General features: G+C 40.7%; 1 protein-coding gene across 1 annotated transcript in view; it reads left to right on the top strand.

The window, feature by feature from the left end:
- Positions 1-23,187, top strand: part of LOC143290611 (uncharacterized) — an 80,366-nt gene that overhangs the window by 31,732 nt on the left and 25,447 nt on the right. Inside the window, exons 22-41 of the mRNA XM_076600214.1 lie at positions 1,132-1,556; positions 2,417-2,792; positions 3,521-3,876; positions 4,418-4,790; positions 5,325-5,764; positions 8,532-8,686; positions 8,909-9,042; positions 9,317-9,470; positions 10,713-11,149; positions 11,971-12,164; positions 12,801-13,026; positions 13,587-13,801; positions 14,373-14,598; positions 15,151-15,350; positions 16,002-16,047; positions 16,866-16,982; positions 17,484-17,645; positions 18,175-18,295; positions 19,348-19,562; positions 20,180-20,818. Of these exons, the coding sequence (XP_076456329.1) occupies positions 1,132-1,556; positions 2,417-2,792; positions 3,521-3,876; positions 4,418-4,790; positions 5,325-5,764; positions 8,532-8,686; positions 8,909-9,042; positions 9,317-9,470; positions 10,713-11,149; positions 11,971-12,164; positions 12,801-13,026; positions 13,587-13,801; positions 14,373-14,598; positions 15,151-15,350; positions 16,002-16,047; positions 16,866-16,982; positions 17,484-17,645; positions 18,175-18,295; positions 19,348-19,562; positions 20,180-20,818 (5,211 nt within the window). The remainder of the gene's footprint in view (positions 1-1,131; positions 1,557-2,416; positions 2,793-3,520; positions 3,877-4,417; positions 4,791-5,324; positions 5,765-8,531; positions 8,687-8,908; positions 9,043-9,316; positions 9,471-10,712; positions 11,150-11,970; positions 12,165-12,800; positions 13,027-13,586; positions 13,802-14,372; positions 14,599-15,150; positions 15,351-16,001; positions 16,048-16,865; positions 16,983-17,483; positions 17,646-18,174; positions 18,296-19,347; positions 19,563-20,179; positions 20,819-23,187) is intronic.

Here is a 23,187-nt window from a genome sequence, read left to right on the forward strand (position 1 = left end):
TTTTATACATATGCACACACACACACACAGTAACACACACACATTTAATGATTTATTGACCATGCACAAAGGCATGCAAACAATATAAATTTTCTTGTGTTTATTTAAACACACACTGCATATACAGGGTCAAATGATTTATGATGATAATACTCCTTAATTAATGCCTGCATTGCAATGTACATGAAATATACCGTGCATATAGCTCCAGTAATTTAGGATGTTAAAATAGGACTTCACCCATACTATGTATGCTTAAGACTGCATACACCTATGCATGTATATACACATATGCAAATTTAAGTATTTTTAAAAGTACACTTACAAACATGCATGCACACACACATATGCATTTTATGCACACATACATGCATGGGAAGTTTGGTTTTTTTTGTTTTTTTTCTCACTGTTCCCACTGCCCATAAATTTTCCTTAGTTGGAATGTGTGGTCTGACCACAGCATATAAAGTTCTCTATTGTTTGAGTATTTGAAAGCCAGGTGCCATGAATTAAGCTTGAATACTTTATAATTCAGATGAAATATATGTGCTAATTTGGTATTATTATGGTAAATTAAAAACAAAATCAGATGCTGATATTGTTACCAGTAGTCCTGTTTATGATTTTATAAACAACAAGCAGTGGAGTACATATTATAACTAACAAAACAAGACTGTAAAATAGAAATATCCAACCCATTCTGAAATCAGCTGCAGCACCCCCCAACCAAACCCAACTCAATCTTGGTTTGAATGCAGCCTTACCTAACAGATCCACCCCAGTCTAGGAAACCCAACTAGCCCCTTGCTTTATTAATAATTTATAATATATAGTACCTCATCCATCTATTTAACCCAGCAAAATGTGCCATACACCCATTTTCAAAATAAGACAGTGCATGCTTTTGTAACTGTTCACACAGTCTCATTTAAAAAAAAATTCAAACCGGGAGAAGTTATTTTTAATCAAATAAAACATGCTTTGGTATTTGGCTTTCTGTTAAGTGACCTTTATCAAGACAGTGCATACTGGTTCACATTTCATGAAACCAGAGTTTGCTGAACATGTACAGTCAGATTTTGTGAGAGCCACCTGAAACTCCTCAGTAAAGTGTGTTTTTTCTCTCTACAGGTTCTCATTATGGAACAGAAAAGACCACAGAACAAGTAGCCAACCAGTACTACTGGTTGGGAATCACTTATGGTGTTCGCAGTTTCATTCTTGCCTGTCCAAAATGTAATTCCCGTATTAAGAATCCTGGTCGTGTTCGCACGTCTGAAAGCGATCAGCCTGGCACAGCCAACACCTCATCTTCTGGACATGATGATGTTGCAACCACAAGCTCCTCAAAGGCCAAAAGTTGTAAAGCTTCAGTTAAATTGAAGAAGAATAAAGACAGTGAGGATGGAGATGAAACTGATGGGGTTGATGAGAAGGAAAAGACCGAAGAATCAGTTGGCTGGACTGAGTCACAGTCTGTGAAGCAAGAATCAGTGGCAGAGGAGGCAGATGACTTTACTGGCATCAAAGAATCCAGTAACTATTACGAACAGGAGGTAGTTTCATTTCAGCATTTTGCCATTGTTCTGATGTTGACTTTTGCCCTAATGCTGTTTTACAAAAAAGGATGAATTTTTGTGTTCTTGTTGAGTATTTACAGAGAAAAATAATGAACACATTCTGTAGCATATGTTTTCCACTTCTGAATTGTTCACATCACATATATATGCACACATGATTGAAAAAAAATACTGTGTACCAGTAGCATAAAAAAGTGTGATTTTTGTTTAGCTTTCAACTTTGTTTTTGTTAAATAGAAATGGCCCAAACCAAGAAATGCGCCCATTTAAAAAAGGCAAAACATTTGACTGAATATTTTTTGCTGTACATCCTGTTCATCATCATTTCCATGCAAAAAGTTGCAGTCATAATAAACAAAAAGAAGGATGGAAATGATTGCATAAGTCATCCCCTGATACAGACATGCATATGGAAATACACACATGTGCACATACACATGAGACACACTCACACACACATGCATATGGAAATACACACATGTGCGCGCGCACACACACACACATACACACACACACACACATATACTACATAAGTAAAACATGTATTTCATTGGATCTTTTGCAGAATTGATAAAATGGACTTTTAGATTACTGGTGTTGACTTTGATAAATACATCAGCATTATTTACACTGAAGTGTCCTTAATTGATTATTCTGTTTTGCTGTCTTGGCTAATATTAAGTCTTTCTAAAACGAAACCAGTTGCTTTTTACTCATTCTTTACTGTGTTTACACATAATTGTTCTTAATTGATTATTCTATTTTAGTTATATACTATTTAACCATTGTTAAAATAAATCAAACCCATTGCTTGTCTCTTGTTCTTTACTCTGCAGACTCGCAAGTCGCCAACAAGAGTGCAAAAGAAAGCAACCAGGCCGGCAAGAAAATGCTCTTCAAACAGAAGAGAGCGGGGCTCCTGTTCCACCTTAGAGACAGTCAGAGATTTCCTTCTCAACAACATATTTCCAGATGGCTACAACAAAAATGACAGAAGGGTACTACAACGGCGTGCAAAGTCATTTATTCTGATCAAAGATGAACTGTACTTCACTGGAGGACGGGTCAAACAAAAAAAGGGTTCAAGCAATGTTGAGTCAGGAACGGAGAACTCAGAGACAGAGACAGAGCAGACACCAATTCTCAGGAAAGTGATATTTTCAGAGGAGGAAAAAGAAGACATTCTCAAGAGAGCCCACATTGCTGATGATGGTAAGGGTCATAATAGATGTTCATTATAATGATGCCATGAATTTTATTCACCGTTCTTTGCAAATCAGTTGTACATGTTTGGTAAACACACTAGGTTTTGTTTGTTTAATTGCTTTCATGTATGTGTTTTTTTGTTTGTTTGTTTTTTTTTGTTGGTTTTTGCAGCCCCATCTTCTGAGCCACTTCAGTGGCCGTACTCCCACAGTGGTTATCCCCCATAGTTCACAGCCATACTTATTTCTCTCAGATCAGCATCTGCAATCCATGGGCAGCTACTACTATAAGGTTTTTGAAAAGCCGCTTATGATAGTATTCCTTGCACTGCTCCTGAGACTTCAATAAATCAAAATGAAAAGTGCCTTAAAATCAAGTGTTTTATTAGGGAAGACTGATGTGGCTGCTAACTACTACTTGATTATTTTGTTAATCTGTGTTTAAAAAAGTGTCAGTGGCAAGTGCATAATTCAGTTGTTTAAAAAAAAAATGTATCCTATGCATGTGCAATACTCATTTGCCCATTTGCATGCACACACATGCACAATTCTGTCTTATTCAAAATCTGTACATAAATACACACACGCACACATGCACGTGCACGCGCACACTCACACACACACACACACACACACACACACACATACTGTGCATATGTTGAGGAACATAGATAGATAGATAGATTGACAGATATTGAAGAAAAGAAATTCTTTTAATCTGATGTGTCCCTACAGGTTCCCATCAAGGAACAGAAAAGACAAAAGAACAAGTGTCCAACGAGTACTACTGGGTAGGAATCACCTACTGGGTGCGTCAGATGGTCCTCAACTGCCCGAAGTGTGGCTCTCGCAGTAGAACTCCTGGTCGGAGCAGCCTCACCAGTCACACTGCTGCGAATTGCACCACTACTCCCAAACCCAGCAAAAGAACAGTTGGCAGAAAAACTAAAGTTGCTAACAAGAAGGAAGAGGATGATGAAACAGATGGCAGTGATAAGGATGAAGATAAAGGACTGGGTGACATCAGTCTAACAAAAACACACACAGTGAAGGAAGAAGTGTCAGAAGAGGATTTTCCTGGCGGAAAAGAAGTAATGAAGATTATTTACATTCTTTCTATAATGTTTCTGTTAGGTCGCCTTCAGGTGCTGTAATTGAACTTCTCATTTTAAGTGTTATTTTGTTAAGTTTACTAGTGGAGATACCACACTACCAGCAAACATCTGTGTTATGTTTCGGTAGATTCTGTGAGGGTTGAACATCAAAGGTGTTTTGTGTTTGTGAATTCAAAGACTTAAAAGTGACCACCTTGGCAAATCTTTTGGTAAAACCTTGAAAATGTAATCCAAATCATGAAGATCAGAGGAGTTGGACTTTCAAGTGATAATAAAGCATATGTTTCTATGTCCCTAGTATGTGGGGTTATTCTGCCAGTAAAAAGCTGCAGCTCACAACTAACAATGTATGAACTTGGCATGCAGGAAGTGAACTTAGAACTGGTCAATAAAATCTTTTGAATTTTATGTAATCTTTTGGATCAGAATAATGACTGCTATTGATATTTCGCAGACCATCTTAATCAGATACATTCATTTATCATTATGTTTTCATGCTCTCTCTTTCTTTTACCAGGCTGCAGCAACAGAAAACAAGAAATCAAACAAGGAACAGAGAAAATCAGTTCGAAGAGAAGACAGAGAAAGAGGAGCCTGCTGCTCTCTGGATGTGGTTAAGCAATACCTTCAGACCAACATTGTCCCTGAGGGCTACAACAGAAATGACAGGCGGGCTTTACTTCGACGGGCCAAGTCCTTTGTTATGATCAAAGATGACATGTATTTCACGGGGGGACGGTCAAGACAGATGAGAAATTTAAATGATGCTGAAGTGGATGGGGCAGAGGACCCTGAGGATGAGCCAGATCACACACAGGTTCTCAGGAAAGTGGTGTTCTCACGAGAAGAACGGCAAGAGGTCCTGAACAGATGTCACATAGGGGAAGATGGTAAGGAGTCATGTTAGGGTTGGTATTGTTGGTGAAACATACTGGTGTTTTGAAAGCAGAAACAGATGTGCTAAACAAAATCTCTCACAAGGTGATGCACTGAAAGCATGACTTACACTCTCTCCCCTCCACCCCCCAAGCCCCCCCCCCCCCACACCCACACACAAATGCATGCACTTTCTGACTCAGTATCATATGCTTCTTACACCTCTGAGTCACTCATAGATGCATGCATTCACACATGCCCCCCCCCTCCCCCACCCCTGTATCCCCCCCCACCCCTCCCACACACATTAGAAAAACACTTAATTCTATGCCTTGATCTCAATATACAGCAACTTCTAAAAGGCACATTTATGTGGGTTGCCTCTTTTTCTCTGTCTCTTTCTCACTCATACACACACACATGTGCACGTGTCCCTACACTCTTTCAGAAACAAACTGTCACATGCATCCAAATGCACATTTGTGAAATCAGTATGTCTTTCTTTTCTGCCTCATTTCAAACAAAACTTTATCGACTGATCCACACAGGTTCACACTATGGAGTGGAAAAAACAACAGAGCGAGCATCCAGCAACTACTACTGGCTGGGGATTACCTATGGTGTGCGTAAAACCGTCTCCAACTGTCTGACCTGCTCTTCTCGCAACAAGAACCCTTTTCGCTCTCTTCCCATTCCTGCTGGTCCTGTTGATCCCACACCCACCCTCAGTTCCAACCATGTGACAAACAACACAGCAGCAGCTGCCAAAGACTCTGAAACTGCAGGTGCTTGGAATGAGGAGATGGAGTATGATAATGGAGATGATGATCATGATGATGATGATGATGGAGGTGATGTGAATGAAGACAGTAACAAACTGAGTGAAGCTGATGGAGCGGAGTCTCAGTCAGTGAAGCAAGAGTCATCAGTGTGGCCACTTGACGTCTTTACTTTCTCCAGAGAAGTTTGCAGCCATTTTTGGCAGAAGGTATTTAGATTGTGTTTGTTGCTATTATATCATGGCAAATATGTGAAGATAAAATTGTGATGAGGAAATTGATTATTGTGGCCTTTTTTCAATGCTGTCAGTGGCATTTTGGTTTTGATATCTGGTGACAAACGTCATAAAGAATGGAAGAGTGGTATTTTATCCCCTCTGAAATGTTGAATATAATGATTCATTCTTTAAAAGAAAAGTTTGGTTTCTGTAGAAGCTCGTGGAAGTCGTCATTTATGCTTGGTTATAGATTTATATTATCATAATCACTCAGCAAATAGATCAAATGTTCATCAAATATATTGAATGTTTTATGTGGTGTACATGGAATGGTGATAAAGCCTGACAAAAAACCCCAAAGATAAACAAAACAAATCCTTGAGCAGATGACAAGAAATATTTGGAAGGGAATGTGGAATTGTGCGCATGTGTGTACATGTATGCAAGTGTAGTTAGTTGGTTATGCCCATCACTCCGTCTGGAGCATAGGCTGCTCACAACAGTCCGCCAGAGTCCTCTGTACTGGGCTGCCCTTTCTAATTGTCTCCAGGTGTGCCCCACCTTCTTGGTGTCTGCCTCGAGGTCATGTCACCAGGTGTTTCTTGGCCTTCCTCTCTTCCGTTTGCCCAGGGGATTCCATTTCAGTGCCTGCCTGGTGATGTTACTATCTGGCTTCCTCAGGGTGTGCCCGATCCATCTCCATCTTCTGCGCCAAATCTCGTCTTCAGCTGGCAGCTGGTTGGTATGCTGCCACAGGTCTGCGTTGCTGATAGTGTCGGGCCAGCGTATCTGGAGGATCCTTCTCAGGCAGCTGTTGGTGAAGGTCTGCACTTTCTTGATGGTGGTCTTTGTTGTCCTCCATGTCTTTGCTCCATACAGGACTGACTTGACATTGGAGTTGAACAGCCTGATCTTCGTGCTAATCGACAACACCTTGGAGTTCCAGATGTTCTTCAGTTGCAAATTTGCTGCCCTCGCTTTGCCGATTCTTGCTCTGACGTCTGTGTCTGCGCCACCCTGCTTGTCGATGATGTTGCCTAGTACATGAAGGCCTCTACCTCTTCCAGCTTGCTCCCGTGCACTGTGACTGGGTCCTCTCTTGCTGTGTTGATCTTGAGGATCTTGGTCTTGCCCTTGTGGATGTTGAGGCCGACTTGTGATGAGGTGGCTGCCAGCTCTGTTGTTTTGTCCTGCATTTGCTGGTGACTGTGAGAAAGCAGGGCCAGGTCATCCACAAAGTCCAGGTCATCTAGCTGGTCAAGCAGTGTCCACTGGATTCTGTTTCTTCTGACCGCTTTTGATGTTTTCATGGTCCAGTCGATTGCCAGGAGGAAGAGGAAAGGTGACAGGAGACAGCCTTGCCTGACTCCAGTCTTCACCTCGAAGCTGTCTGTGAGCTGTCCTCCATGGACCACTGGGCACCTCATTCCCTCATAAGAGATCTTGATCAGGTTGACCAGCTTGATTGGCACTCCATAGTGACGTAGCAGCTTCCAGAGGGTTTTGCGGTCTATGCTGTCGAAGGCCTTCTCGTAATCGACAAAGTTGATATACAGCGATGAGTTCCACTCTAAGGACTGCTTGACGATGATGCACAAGGTGGCGATCTGGTCAATGCATGATCTGTTCTCACTTCTGGTGGAAGCCAGCCTGCTGGTCCCAGAGAAGGGGGTCAACTGCACCTTTCATTCTCTCAAGCAGGATCCTGTTGAAGACCTTTCCTGGCACTGACAGAAGCGTTATTCCTCTGTAGTTGGCACAGTTGCTGACGTCTCCTTTCTTGGGTAGCTTGATGAGGTAGCCCTCTTTCCAGTCTGCTGGTACTTCTTCCCAAATCTTCTCTAAGAGAGGGTACAGCATCTCTACTGTGGTCTCCAGATTTGCCTTGAGTGCTTCTGCAGGGATGTCATCTGGTCCTGCTGCTTTGCCGTTCCTCAGTAGTTTGATGGCTTTCCTGATCTCCTCCCTCGTTGGGTTCCCACAGTTGATGTCCAGGTCTCTGTCAGCTGGGTTGATTTCTGGGGGATTTGGAGGGACGGGTCTGTTCAGCAGCTCTTCAAAGTGCTCTGCCCATCTGATCAGTTCTCATTCAGTTCCCTGAACTGTGTTTCCTTCCTTGTCTTTCACTGGTTGCTCAGGCCAGATGTACTTCCCTGACAGTTTCTTGCTGGTGTCATAGAGCGTCTTCATGTCATTTCTGGCTGCTGCTTCCTCGGCCTCCTCTGCCAGGCTGTTGGTATACTATACTTGCGCTTGTCTGCTCTCGCGCTCCTCTTCACCTCTCTGTTGGCTTCTGTGAAGTTTTCTTGTGCCTTGGCCTTTGCTGCTCTTGTACGGCTGTTATTTACTGCTGCCTTCTTTTGCTTCCTCTCCTATGTATGCAAGTGTGTGTGAGCAATTTTATGTGTGCATGTGACTTGACTTTGACTTGACTTTATTGTCATGAAACCCAAGATTAATGGACACAAATAATGATTATTTGAGACACATGCACTCGAATACATATTTGGCTTAAAATCATCATAATCTAATCAATCACTTGGTAAAGTTTATATTGACTGTCTTTAATTTGATCACATTTAATGGTCTTGACTTACAGAATCATGAGATAGCTTTTTCACAAATGATAAAAGTGCTTGTATATATGTGTGCATGCACATAAGCGCTTTAAAAAAAAAAGAAAAAAGAAATCTGATCTGTTGAGAAACCTTGAGAAGATATTATACCCATAGAATTTAATGGGATGTTTTGTCTTTAGGTGGAGATACAGATCTTTGGTCCATACCAAGCAGGAAAAAAGCAGATCTATGTGGCAGTTGCTCTGGACTCCTATTCGCAGTTTCCAGAGGCCATGACCATGGAAGTTCTGTCTACAGCTACTCTGACCAACTTTCTTCTTAACCTCTTCTGCAGGTGAATAGTTTGACCACTATCTTCTTTAAACATGGTGGTGGCCTTTATGGTCTTTGATCAATTTGATATTATTTTTTGAAAATGAAACTTATCATTATCTTTGTTATCCTCATCGTCATTGTTGCTATCAGTGTTATAGTTACCTTTGTTATATTCAGCATCATTTGCACTGTCTCTATCAATATTACAGAACTTAATCCTTATTGTTTTTTGCTTTGACAGGTACGGGGCTATGGAAAAAGTGTTGCTGCTACAAAATGAAGTTACAAAACACAAGGATGTTTTTCTCAACATGCATGATTTACTGCAAGCTGGGATTTCCCCAACATTTCAGTGCCCCTTTGTCAGTCCTTTGGGTATGTTATATTTTGAATTTTTGAATGACCTGTGTAAATATAGCCCTGTAATTATTAGTCTTATGTTATTGTTTGCTTCTTGTCTGTCTCGTGTGTTGGAAACAAAAACAAAAGCTCTAAAAGATGACAAAACTTCTTACATTGAATTCTGTTAAGAACTAAGTGTGTGTGTGTTTGTGTGTGTGTGTGTTCAGGTATGGAACTGAACAGATTTTAGAGTTAACCTTTCTGTCTATTTTGAGGAAAAAAAAATCAAGTTTAATGTCATTTTCAGATGACAGGTGGAGTCATGTAGAGAAAAGCCTGGGTCGTTTCATTAGCTTGTACCCTGACTTCTGGTTCCACTGTCTGGAAGCATTTATGGTCCCATTGCGGATTGCCCTCCCCACTGAGGCCGTCTACTCTCCTTACTACCTGGTGCATGGCAGGTGAGAGTAACCTGCAAGATGACAGCAGTTTTTAACCCATTGGTTGTTTTAGTCACAACTCAGCGATTTGCTGCGAGAACATCACAGTTGCTGCACAGCAACTTGTAGGGAGAATGCTGTTGGTGCCGGTTGGCGACTTGAGCATTAGAGTTAACAAACTTGTGCTGCTCTTCAATAAATAACACCAAACGTAGCCAGCACTTCCTGACACATGTACCGGAAACATACTTCTCATTGTTGAACTAACTCTCGTGTGGTTTGGAACGATTTTTTAAAACTCAGTTTGAACGATGGGGATTATTCACCTAGTTCAGATTGTAACCAGCAGTCTCGCTTTAGACCATGCTGTAAGGGACAGCAAGCTGCAAGTCTAATTGAAAATCAGTTGGCAGAAAATAATTTTGCTGCTGACAGTGAAGAAGAGTTTGTGCCACATGGCAGCGAAAAAACGAGTTACCCTACATTCACACTGGCTGCTGTGCTGCACAGCTGGGTTTCAGCTATACTGTGCACTTAGCTGGCTAGCAGCTGTTAGCAGCTTGAACGTAGCTGGAGATATAAGGGTTAAATGGTGTGACTGTGAGAATAAAGAATAAACGTTAGGTATGTTAGTACCAGCTGCTGTATCATCATCAGTGTTAGCTGGTGGCATTTAGGCAAAGTATAGGTTCACAGGCTGCGTAAATGGAAGGTCTGCACGCCTGTCTTGTTTGTAAGAAATAAAGACTTAGTGCAGTTGTGGACAATTGCTGAATCTGTTCCAATTTGGTTTCTTCATCCTTTGTTGGTATTGAGTGTCATCATTATTAGTGGAATGGTGAAGCTGTGTGTTTCTTTTGTAAAATGTAACTGTATAAATTTTGTGCATTGAAAAGGTTTTAGAGAACTGGACAGAAAAGGGTAAAAGACAGTGGCATGTCATATACAGTTATTGTTATGTTTTGAAAGAGTTGTTTATACTTGTTTATATTTGTTTCATATTAACTCTGCTTGTTTTTGCAAGTTTTATAGTTGGCAGTGAACAGTTTTTGATGTAACTGTTGATGTGAGAATACTAAAGCTTGTTGACTGTTTAGAAACAACATGAAATCCTTTTGTGAAGGGGATGGGATACTGCATGGACTGCATCATCTGAGATTATCATTTTCCAAGTCCATACGTAGACAGATCTGTTCAGAAGTTCCATATATAAATGCAGATGGTGTGTATACATCAGAAATCAGACGGAGAGGCATGTTGCAGGGAAGCTCCAGTGCCGGACAAGCTGAGCCAGCTGTACAGCGTGACCAGCTCAGGACACACAGAAGTCCAGCTGACAGAAGACCAGGAGAAACAGACGGTGGAGATGGTCACCGCTGCTTATGGGATATACTCTGACAACCCTTCCATCCCTCTCACCCTCCCTGAACCCTTGAATGTCGTAGAATCCACACAGACCAACACCCTAACTGAGGAACCAAAAGTGGAACAACGGCAGAGAGAACCTGGAGACTCAGGTGGCACAAGCAAACTCAGGAGACATGGTGGACCAAGACAGGATGAGGAGAAAGAGGCAGCAGAGGTTTCTGGAGGAGAACCATTCTCTGAGGATCCACAGTCAGATATGGAAATGGAGGAGGCATTCGATGCCCCCACTGACTGTGAGGGTGGGACTGATATTGAGGATGACAGTGACAGAGGTAAGTGATTTGTCTCTTTTGTTTTCATTTATTCATTTGGTATTTTGACTTGTGCAAATATATGTGTGTCTTTTTTGATGCCCCTTTAAAATCAATTTTGCTTTCTTTCTGAAGTAAGAGCTGCGTGGACTAAGCAATGTTTTTGATACATTGACTTGAGCTGAGACATCCAAATTCTTCCTCGTCAAATAACAACTCATTTTTATTAAAAAACAGCTGTGTAAGCAACTTTTCGGGGGATTGTTTGTGGTTATTTCATTCCAACACAGATCTGTTGATTGCTTTTGTTAGCTTTAACTTCTTCAGTTTTCCAGTATGGAAATTTCCATCCCCTCTTCCAGTGTGCAAAAAAGCACCCCAGGAAGGAAATTTCCATGCCCATCATGGTAGAAATTTTCCAACTGCAAAATTAATTAGATTCATAATTATGAAATTGTTATAATTGGATAGTCTGTTCATTTTCCTTTCAGAAAGGTATAGGTTATATATACCTTTTTTTTCTTTTTTCTTTTCTTTTTTTAGTAGCTTGCATGCTAGATTTTTTAAAAACAATATTACTAACCATGACCAAAACATCCCTTGGCAAATAGTTGTCACTGAGCATAAAATTGGCATTGAAAGGGTTAATTAACATTTCAGTATTTTGTGGGAGTACAGTTGCAATGTGGAATCAGCAAAAATGTTTGTAGTCATTATTATTATTATTTGCACAGGTGTTGCTGTTGTGATATAAACACCATATTCATTTGCATGTTCCCCCATTGTGCTTTCTGATTTTGTGAAGAAATAATTGGAATCAATCAAAAGAATTGAATTTTCAGATGCAACCTACATCCCAAGCATAAAGGCCATAGCGGAACGAAAGAGAAAGAGGAGCAGACCTCAGAAGATTGTTAGACCTCAGAAGATTGTCCACAGGGAAACAAGCCGAGTACCAGATTTTATCAAAATGAACTTAGAGAAAAAGAAAGAGTTGATGGGGCTGCAATCTAGTCTTATCAAGAATATGCAGCTGGTGAGTCTGGTCATTCCATCTTGAGCTGTCCTGAATAGTAAAGTGAAGACTGTTTGGGGTTAATATGCCAGAGTTGAAGCACTTAATCTGTATACTATGTGATAATTGGATAAGTGCTCATAAATATTCAGCTTCAGGGTGCTTCTCTATAATATATGAACTTGAAAAAGTTCAGTGGGCTTTTTGAAAGCAGAGACTTATACCATTTCTGTCTCTATACAATAATGTCCTGATAGAAGACATAAATGTTATTTTGCTCCTATCACAAAGGTGTAACTGGTCTGATTTGGTACATGTTTGTTTTATAACTGGAAACAAGTCTTCAGGATTATTGGAGGTGTTTTTTGTTTTGTTTTTTATTTGTTGTTTGCTCAGTTTTAGAATTTTAGGTCATCAGCATTTCAGATCCAAAATATAGTTTTGAAAATATTTTCAGTTTTGTTTTTATATTTTGTTTGTTCAGTTTTTGGTCCTCTCAGTATTTCACATAATTTTTTTCCTTTTTTTATATAAATTTTTGATTTGTATTTAGTAAATCTCATTTCTGTCATCCATGTTAACCATATATCTTTGACCCTACTTATATGTTTTTGTGGACAGTGATCACAATGTTTTAATTCTTTATTAATGTTTCAGCTTCCTTTGGATACCTTCTACTTCATTGTCCAGCAGTATGCAGAACATGGTGTCTTTCCCCCTGGGGCATCGAGTGACACAAAACAATGTATAAACCGTTTGTGCCAGTCGTACAGTGTCAGAGATGGCAAGCTGTACAGCAGTGTGGGAAAGTCTGCAGGCAGACTCATCATCACTGGGGAGAAGACTCGGGTCAGTCTGTTGAGGAAAGCTCATGCGCGTGCAGGTATGAAGTAATTTTGTTGACTGTCATGGATCATGTGAGAGTTTATGTTGGGTTGGTCTCATGTGCGTGCAGGTATGAAGTCATTTTGTTGACTGTCGCGGATCGTGTGAGAGTTTATGTTGGGTTGGTCTCATGCGCGTGCAGGTATGAAGTCATTTTGTTGACTGTCGTGGATCGTGTGAGAGTTTATGTTGGGTTGGTCTCATGCGCGTGCAGGTATGAAGTCATTTTGTTGACTGTCGTGGATCATGTTAGAGTTTATGTTGGGTTGGTCTCATGTGCATGCACATATGAAGTCATTGTGTTGACTGTCATGGATCAAGTGAGTTAATGTAGGGTTGGTTTGAAAAGCAATTATGAGCTAAAAAAAGTGATGATAAAAAGATTGTCTGAGGAAGTGATGGTACAGCTTTTTGTGTATTTATGAATATAAATGCATCTAAACTTTTACAACAATTTTGAGCCATTCATGTTGGGCACCTCTAGCTTGTAGATTCTGCTGTGTTTAAGGCATTCTGTGTTGATGAGGTCTTGAATGTTATACATTTATACATTTTCAGAGATGCATCATGGCAGAACAAGTGTGCTGAAATATCTGTCTGACCTGAATGTTTTCTGGAATGGAATGAGTTTGGATCTTGATGCCTTCATCCACTGCTGTCCTGAGTGCATCTGCCACAACCCCCTAGGCAATGTGTCAGTTGTCAGCATCCCCAGCAAATCAGCTTCTCTGACTGTGGAAGGAAGGAAAGCAGATGAACCACACATGTCTGAGGTGGGACTGGGTGGGCAAATTCAGCGAAGGGTGTGTGAACTGATGAAAGAAAAGGATATCTGGACTTCTGTAAAGAACTGGTTGTCAGTTAATACAGAGTTGTGGATGTAACATTTGATTATCATGAAGACGTAAAAAGAGATGGTTGAGAGAATGATGGAGGGTGGGCAGGAGGGTGGCGGATAAGAATATATAATTTGAAAAATGAATATCAGAAGGTGCATGAGAGGCAATGGTCTGCTGACAACTGGACTACAAATCATGACAGCACAGTGGTCAAAATGACTAGCACATAACAAACCACAGACAAGAGACCCATGATAACAACCATGGCAATGTGGATTTAAATGAATGAAAAATATTGGTAAAACTTATTTTCCATTTGACCTTCATAAGGTTAAATATTCAGTGCATTTTATGACTGTTACATGAAATGAAATAAAAAAAAAATTATATGATGGTGGACATACCTTCATGACGAACAGCACCCTTTGTCATTCATGGAAGTTTTGAAAGCTTTGCCTCTTGTTGTTTCATTTTAATGTATTATTTTTACTCAACTTACATCCAGGACGAAGAAGAGGAGAGCAGCTATGAAGACCTGATCCAGTACCTGACTGACGGCACCTTCCCTCCCACCACCACCTCCCAGCAGCAGCAGCAGATCCAACATCGTTCACAGTCCTTCACAATCATCAGGGGGTCTTTGTACTACCAGACCCAGAGAATGACTGACCCTCGACAAGTTCTGTTCTCTGAGAGTTTGAAGCAATCAGCCATCAAGGAGGCTCATATTGGTTAGTGTTTAATTGTGAAAAAGATGGGTCTTTTGGAGGTTGAGATAAAAAGGCTTGTTTGTTTTGGATGATGTAAAAATATAAAAAAGAGTGATAAATTACTTTTGAAAGTTATTTACAGTTGAACCTCTGAATATGACAGTTTTGTGATGGATCTTGCCTTATCGTTTGCCAGCATTTTTTACCCCTGTATAACAAACTACTTCCTATCCAACTAGTGAATCCTCCACTGAAAGCTGATGACAAGGTTTTAGCTGATATGCACTGAAAGATCATTTACTATGAAAAAAGTATTATTAAAACTTAATTTGCACAACCCTCCACTGAACCATAACTATAGGTCTGTGTACTTTCATGGTGGAGGTTTCAATGATGGAATGTCTGAGAAATGTTAAGATATGGAGATTTCTTTGGAAATAACAGCATTGTGCAAATTGCAGCCTTGTTTGATTGTGATCCCCGTGCAGTGGCTGCATTCTGCTTTCTGAGTAACAGAATTAGACAGTTCCTGTGACACACTGACACAGCATTCTCTGATTTCTTCTCTGCCAGAGAACGGCCAGCACCTCAGCCAGCAGGACACCCAGGCCAGACTGCGGCAGAAGTATTTCTGGTCGGGCATGACGTTCGACGTGCTGACCCATGTGCTGGGGTGCTGCATGAAGGAGTCCCTGTGCACGGCCCCTGTGCTGCACCGTAACCCCGTCATCCAGGAGCGGGTGGACAAGATCCGCTCCTACTACTCTGAAGGGGTCAGTCAGTTTTGGGGTCATTTACTGTGACATTTTTCTTCACACGTCTGTGACAAAGAACAGAGAAGCATATGGAGATAAATTTACATCATTATTCTTTTGTGAGACAAGGCAGGGCAAGGAATTAATTTCATGTAACCCAGTGGGGGGAGGGGCTTGCATGTATGCAACTTTTGCACACACCATACTTCTGTTGATTGGAAATGTTGGATAAAAATATTTCAAGTCTGTGGCTATTTATGCTTTGCCACCATAGTGAGCTCAAACTCCTCCCACACACCCACTCTGCAACTACCCCACCACCACCCACTCAAACGTTTGTAGTGGGTATATCCAGAGATCTGTGCTAGCAAAAAGTGGGATGTCATAAGAAAGGTGAAATGATGGTTTCAGTTCCATGAGAAATGTTAGTTCAGTCTAGAATTGTAGTTGATCAGTGATTAGCAGCAAGAACTTTGTAGGTTGTGTCCTATATAAGCTGAAACCATTGTGATATTGAGTAGTAACTCATGAACTTTGTACTTATGTACTCTTTATGTAACACTTCTCCAGTAAAAGATTGATTACAAAAAAATCATTTTGCAGTCATGTTTTGAAGACTATCACAAGTTTCTGTGGTTGTTTTCAGAGATCATGAATTGTGGGTTTCAGAAAATTCCGAAACTTGATGCAAGTGCAATAACGGCCTCAGAAGTCAGTAAGTGGTATTTTTGCTTCGCTTTGGTTATTATCATTGAAGTATAAGAAGAAAGTTTGTATATGTATATGTACATCTGTATATATATTTGTACATTCATTATAAAGATGTTTCAATGCATGTCCATTTTATAAAGTAGAGTGGATAGAAATTGCTTTGTCTCTGTCTCAGACCATAAACGAAAAGGCATGCCCACATTTCATGACCAGTTTGTCGAACACTAACCATTTATGACTTCTGCATTTTAGGCAAACTGGAAATGATCATTGCTGAAGTAAGGAATTACAGCTTTCAGAATATTTGAAGCAATAAAGCTGTCTGTCACTCAAGAGTAGTGTTCATTAGCTCAGTTATAAATCTAAGAGGTGAAACCTCAAAGGTATGGAGATCACTGGATAGAATATAGTGGTATACCAAGTAAGTTTGTTTTTTGCCAGGCTATATATTACAAAGTTGATTTCATATACTGAAGTAAAATTAAAAATGCAAGAGACAACTTTTCTGGTCAAAATGATCTTTATTGAGGGCAAATGAATAAACATATACAGTTCCTTTTCATCCTGCTTCTGGACAAGAATATTAAGGGCATGGAATGAAAACCACATATTTTAAGCAATATGAGAAAGTGTCTAAAGTAAAACCAATGAAATAACCATTTGAATATTTGCACATTATTTTCTCACAACGTGAGAGAATATGCTTACATTATTTACATAAAAATTCAGGAAAATGTAGAGAGGAGGGGAAAGAGACATGTATGAATAAAGTTTTTCATGCGAAAGACAAGTTACTGATACCTGATGCTTTGTCACTGGCAGATGTAAACAACAGTGACACTTGTCCTACAAAAGACAAAAAGTCTTCTTCAACTGGTGAGGCTTTGAAAAGCTTGCTGATGGACCATGCTATCATCAAGACTGTTAAATGTATCATTGGTGAGTGACTTGTTATTTTGGTGTCTGTTTTCCCTTTCTTTCAATCTTTGTTTTTTTCTTCCCTGTTGTGTAATATGTCAGGGTTTGGTTGTTTTTTTTTCAGAAATGGCAGGTGATGCACACAGTCAGACGAAACAGTTATTTTTGTTCTCTGCCAGCTAAAATGTGTTTGGTTTGATATGGTGGTACAGTTAAAATTATGGTAAACCTTACTGGATGGAAATGTCAATTTTCGCTGCATTTAAATCATAAAAAAAGATATATGTGAAGTTTACGGGTGACAAAAAGAAGAAATGATTCCTTCATGCATGTTTCTTGTTGTCTGAACAAGATATTCTGAGCTTGATGGTCGTTGTGCTTCATCTTTTCAAAGCAATCAATTGAAAGAGGAATATAGCATGTCTTTGTGGTCACACTTTGCTGACCGGTCTGGTGTGTGTGTGTGTGTGTGTGTGTGTGTGAAGCTAGGACCTGGTTTGAATATGTACTATGTGTATGCAGAGAGCATGGACAGACAGCTGAGTGAAAAGAAGAAAAGAACAGAGGCAAAGGAAGGCAGTGGTGAAGGGGACAAAACATCTTCAGCCAGCAATGCACGCAACCAGAAAGCAAAGAAGTGCCAGTTCTGTGGAGTTTACATTGGCGGCACTGTGGCCTACAAAAGTAAGAAATACTCCCTCATCAGTTTGTGACTGGTGCAGAAATGTGATTTATGTGAAAGACACTTTGGAGCAATAATGAAAGTGTGTTTAAAAATTATGTTACTTGTTCACTTCCACATACACTTGACTGGGGGATTGATTTAGATCAACCCTGATTTTTTAAAAAGATAAATGGAGACATTTGTTGTTCTGTAATGTAGACAGTAGAAAGTCTTAATTTGATTTTTTTTTTTAAATGCTGCAAATAACAGCAAGTCTTAGTTTTTGTTGTAATTGGGAAAAGAAAATCCACAGTCAACTTTGTTTCCAGCAGCAGTGCCAGCAGTCCATTATATTGATTTAGGTCAGTGCTGATGGTGAAAACATGGTACTGGATGTGTCAACCATGATACAGTCACTCTAGTTAAACAGTGACAAAGTCATCCCAGTTCAGCAGTGACTCATGGAGACCAGAGTATATGTAAAACCCTTTGACATGTTTCAGGTTCTTGCACGCTCTTTCGTTGCAAATTTTGGAGATTTTGTTTCAGTTCACCTGTACAAGCACACTGGCATCAAGCCGTTCATCTGTTCTACTTGTGGAAAGTCCTTCACTACCAACAGAAGTCTGCTGGTACACAACAGGAAGCACACAGGAATTAAACCATATCTGTAAGTTTTTAAGAAGTTATTGCCACACAGGGGTAGTTTGATTATTTTTTTCATGGCTTTATTCTGTAATGATTGATGATTATGATTTTCCCTACCAGTGCTATGCTGTGTATTGCGTGTGTTAGACTGCGGCTGGTGGTGCAAAGGGGATGTGGACAACTAAAATGAACCTTGCCTGTGCAGTTTCCTAGCAACTGAAAATGCTGATTTCTCACAAACTGCTTGATCAGTTTCAGTGCGGCTTGGTTTTGTTTTGAGCTTGGCTTGAGGTCAGAAGGTCATTGAAAATGTTTCAGCATTTCTGTACATTTAAAAAAAAAATTTGACAAACATTGTATCATAATGCTAAGCTTGACAACAGAAGTAGGATTGGAGAGTTGGTGAAAAACACATGAAACGGAGGAGAAAGTCAAACCAGATGTATTATTCATGAAACATGTTATGGTGGGGCAATAAATGGAGGCGATGGGGACAGAAGAGTGAGAAGTGATATCAGATCATTGACCTAGCAGTTGGGAAGTGTATCCCTATACCACTATGTCTATGTTCCACCATTTCCATGCTCCACCACTGCACTTATCTACATCTGAATATACTGTCATCTACCTTGTAGACACCCATCTTCTTATTTGCACAAATGTCATCCCTAAGATGGGGGTGGGCATTTACTGGGTGCTTTACCAGTTCACGGGAGTCCATGTAGTTTCACCGTACAGCACTGGCTGGGCTAGGAGTGAGAACAAAACAGCTACTGAAACTCACTTGGTTTTTCATTGACACATCGACGTCTCATTCAGGCTTTCTAATGTTTATCTCTGGATCTCATCCAACACTGCTTTGTAAAGCAACATGTTTACAAATAGCAAATGGAATTATTATTAGTTCATGATGATTTTTTTTTCAAAGTGGGGCGTCGCCTTTAAAAGATATCTTACCTTGTGCACAGTTTTTCACCTAAAATGGAGGCGGATGTTTACTTGATACTGGGGGTTGACATGGTAATGTAAAGTATGTATGAAAGCACCAGTGTATATCCTTTGTCCTTGTTCCAGGTGCAACCAGTGCGGGCGAGGGTTTTTCCGCAGTGCATCTTTGCATTATCATCTGAGGGCACATGCCATAGGGAGAGGGACTCCAGTGTCATGCGACTTGTGTGGTCGTAGTTTCTCCACCCAGCATCGGCTGAATCGCCACAAGGAGTTCAAGCACCCTGTACAGGCCAAGGTGTACATATGCAACCAGTGTGGAAAACACTTCACTGCAGCAAGTAAGTCTGTTGACTGCATGTTGTGAACTAGATTGGTTAACTGTCTCTCTATCCTGTCCAAGGGTTAGGGAGTGTTAAGAAGATGCACATGTTGTGTCTTTCTTTCTTGTTGTTTTTTTTGCAAGTGTGCTTGCGCATGTGTGTATATCATATGATGTGTGAGGGGGGTTGACAGATTGTGAGAAAGATTCTTAGTATTTTAAACAAATATTTTTCACCAGTGTTTGACATGAATGAACAAATCAGACATTTGAATAAACATGAACAGTCAAGCAGGCAACAGTGACTGGAAGTGTGAAAACATTACGGTATGGGTTGTGTAATTTTTCTTCTGAAATCTGAGGAGAGGAGGAGTGGATAGGTGTCACAAATACTATTTGTGCAAGGCGTTTATACATTCTTGGTGTTTGGATATGTTGGTGAATGTGTTTGTGTGTCTTTGTGAATGTGCACTGGTGGCAGTTAAGAGTTATACAAAAACATGGGCATACAAAAGCATCCACATGTATTCAAATGCTTTCATTCAGACTTCCTGTCTCATGACAGATTAACTTTAACAGGACTGATGACCTACAGTGACTATTACTATTAATGAAGCTACTCGGTGTGTTTTGCAGGGAGTCTGAAGCGGCATGAACAGATACACTCAGGGCAAAGGAAGTACCAGTGCGATTATTGCAGCAAAACCTTCTTCCGTAAAGAATATCTCACCGTTCATCTCACCAACCATGCAGAGCATGAACAAGAAGCACAAAAACTCAAACCTCATGGAAAGCCCACCAAAAAGCCTCCGTCCCAAACAGAAGATCCTTCCATGTACTGGACGCAAAATGAACAGTCAGCGCAGAACACATCAGTGACTAACACAACTGCTTTCAGGGGACAGACGGCCACCTCGCATGCCACACTCTCATCCTCCAGTGCCGCTGTAGCCCACATGTCCCACATGTCCCACCTTCCTCCCAACAGCATTGTGGCCCACTCCCATGTAGCTCACCACTCGCTGCATCATCCCATCTCTCACCCCGTCCGTCTGATGAGCGTCACAGGCTCTCATGGGTCTCTGCCCCTAACTGTGTCGTCAGCACGGCCGACAGCAGAAGTGGCACATGCTGGGAGTAGTCAGGAGATTCTGTTGCAGCAGCATGATGCAGTTCCAGTGCAGTTTGGCGTGGAGTGTCTGTCCGGAGAGGGGACAAATTTGTCTGAGGCTGATCTGAATGCCATTCATTTGCTGGCCCAGGCTAGCATATCGGGTCCAAACTTACACAATATGTGAAAAGTCCAAGTGTGTAATGGAAACAATGCTCTGTCAAATTGGTTCTTATTTCAGTTGTTGCTGTACAGTTTGGGATCTTCGCAGGTCACAGTTTGTTCAAGGCATTGATGAATGCACAGTCTCCTGTCAGTCATGGCAATAATGCAAGGCAGCAAACTTGACAAGTCAGTATGGTATGCACCAGGCAGTATCATACCTGTTCATTTATTCAGTTACTTCAAGTATCTCCTTTTTCTCAGCTGATGATCCAGGAAATTAGAGTACTTTTTTTTTTTTTGCTGTCCCATCATCTGCACCATTTCAGTGGCATTACTCCCACACCACTCATTTAGATTTCCCCATACACGACCACACCCGGGTTCGTTTGTCACAGTTCCATCGTCGGCAGTCCGCAGGGAACCATCGATGTTAGGTCGCCAGGAGGCCACACACCAGAGGAGACCCTGCACTGCTGCTGAGTCACTTCGGTGGTGTTCAGTGGTGCCTGTTCTGATTCAGCGTACTTTGGACACCACCTACTAAGCCCCCTACTAACGACAATAATAGCTTAGTTGCGGAGCTAGACTGAGTGAGTATCCCTTCCAGAGTGGAGACTGCCACCACGTCCCTCAAACAACAGCCCCCCATGAATCTGCCGACATTGAATTCATTGACAGTACTCGCCCCAAGCACAGAAGTGGAAGGGTGAGGTCACCATGAGAGCAGGGCATGAAAGGCCACAGACTTTGAGACTGTTTTGTTTACATTGATGATGATGAAGGAGGAAGAGGATGATGATGTTGCTATGGAGATCCATTTTGGTTTGGGACTGCGTGACAAGGCTGAACTCTACGCTTCCTGTCATAATGATATCCTGGCATTTACCAGGCCCGAGAGATACAGACACTTGGAGTGTTGGTCAGGTAATTGGAGCAACACACCCAAAGACGCATCCTTGAAGTGGATGACACTCAACTGTGTGGTCCCAGTTTCCCCATTTAAGCCCACAGCACACTCATCTCTGGGTAGGAGCCGGCCACGGGCCGAAAAACACACCTCCGCTGGGATTCGAACACTCATCCTTCCAGCCGTCAGTCCGTGACGCTAACCACTTCGCCACGGCGGCTGGTGGAAATTAGAGTACACTGTGACATAATCAGTATGACATGACATAGTGAAAGCGAACATACAACTTCTTTCTCAAAGAAATGAAATGAAATAAAAAAAATATCGAATGAAAACTGAAATCAAGTGACATGTTATTTTCTCTCATCACATTCACAGATAATAATGTAGCAATCACTTTCAAAATGAAAATTTTTTCATTGTTCACCAAAAGATAAGAGCCATTTTGTTCATTTCTGACTGATTGAAAATGTGTATGTATTTAAGTGTGATGTCTGAATCAAATGTCAGATTACTTTGGGTTTGGTTTCACAACCCTTCCATTGCGGATAATCACAGGTTGGCCGTTACCCTCTTTGGAGGTTGGCTGGAACCCTTGGTTGGAGGCTGTCTGGGTGCAATGGGCTGGTTGGTGGCACAGACGATTCTTGCTTTGTCCATGTACACGAGTCACAGAAGCAGAGCATCGTTGAGCCCCAAAATAGGAGTTACCTCTCCATCAGTGACTTTGAGTGCTGTTGTCTCTGATATGTCTCTGATCTTGCGGTGTAAATAAGTCGTGCCAAGAGATGAGAATCAACAATCCAAAAAGTTTCTACTTGTGGAAATTAAGTCCTGAATACCTTATAAGAGGGAGAAGATCACTCCGGATACCCAGACAGGGCAGAAGGTCATAGTTGCAGCCACAAGAGAGAAGAAGATTATAAACAGATAGAAATCCAATCTTTGTGTAATAGCGTTGACATTCAGAGGTGGTGGTTTGATTTTGTAACATTTTGGATGTAGTTGTAAAAAAGAACGAATTTAGGAATTGCAAAATTAAATGAATCTGTGCATGTGTGTGTGTGGTTTTATGAGACAATACCTTTAGCTGTCAGTACGAGAATGTAGAAATGAATAGAGACAGATACATGGATTCAGCTGGGTCATTTGTTTCTGTTCTTCTGTTGATGACAAGTTTCTGTGTTGATGGATTGATGTTCAATGCATGTTATAGTAAGAGATGACATTCTGTAAATAAAAACAATTGCAATTAATCATACCCAGACTGTAGTTTTAACTGTTTTGGACATAAGTCATTTCTTTCTGACTATATACACTTGATGAATACAATAATCATGACTGTAATAATATTAACTAATCAGCTACATAATTTTATTTAGTTATCAGCTTCATGTTGTCAGTTTACTGGTTTGTAAATAAAATGTGCATTATATTATGTATGGATATATGTGTCGAAAT

This window comes from Babylonia areolata, chromosome 1 (genome assembly GCF_041734735.1).
Source record: "Babylonia areolata isolate BAREFJ2019XMU chromosome 1, ASM4173473v1, whole genome shotgun sequence".
Taxonomy (NCBI): Eukaryota; Metazoa; Mollusca; class Gastropoda; order Neogastropoda; family Buccinidae; genus Babylonia; species Babylonia areolata.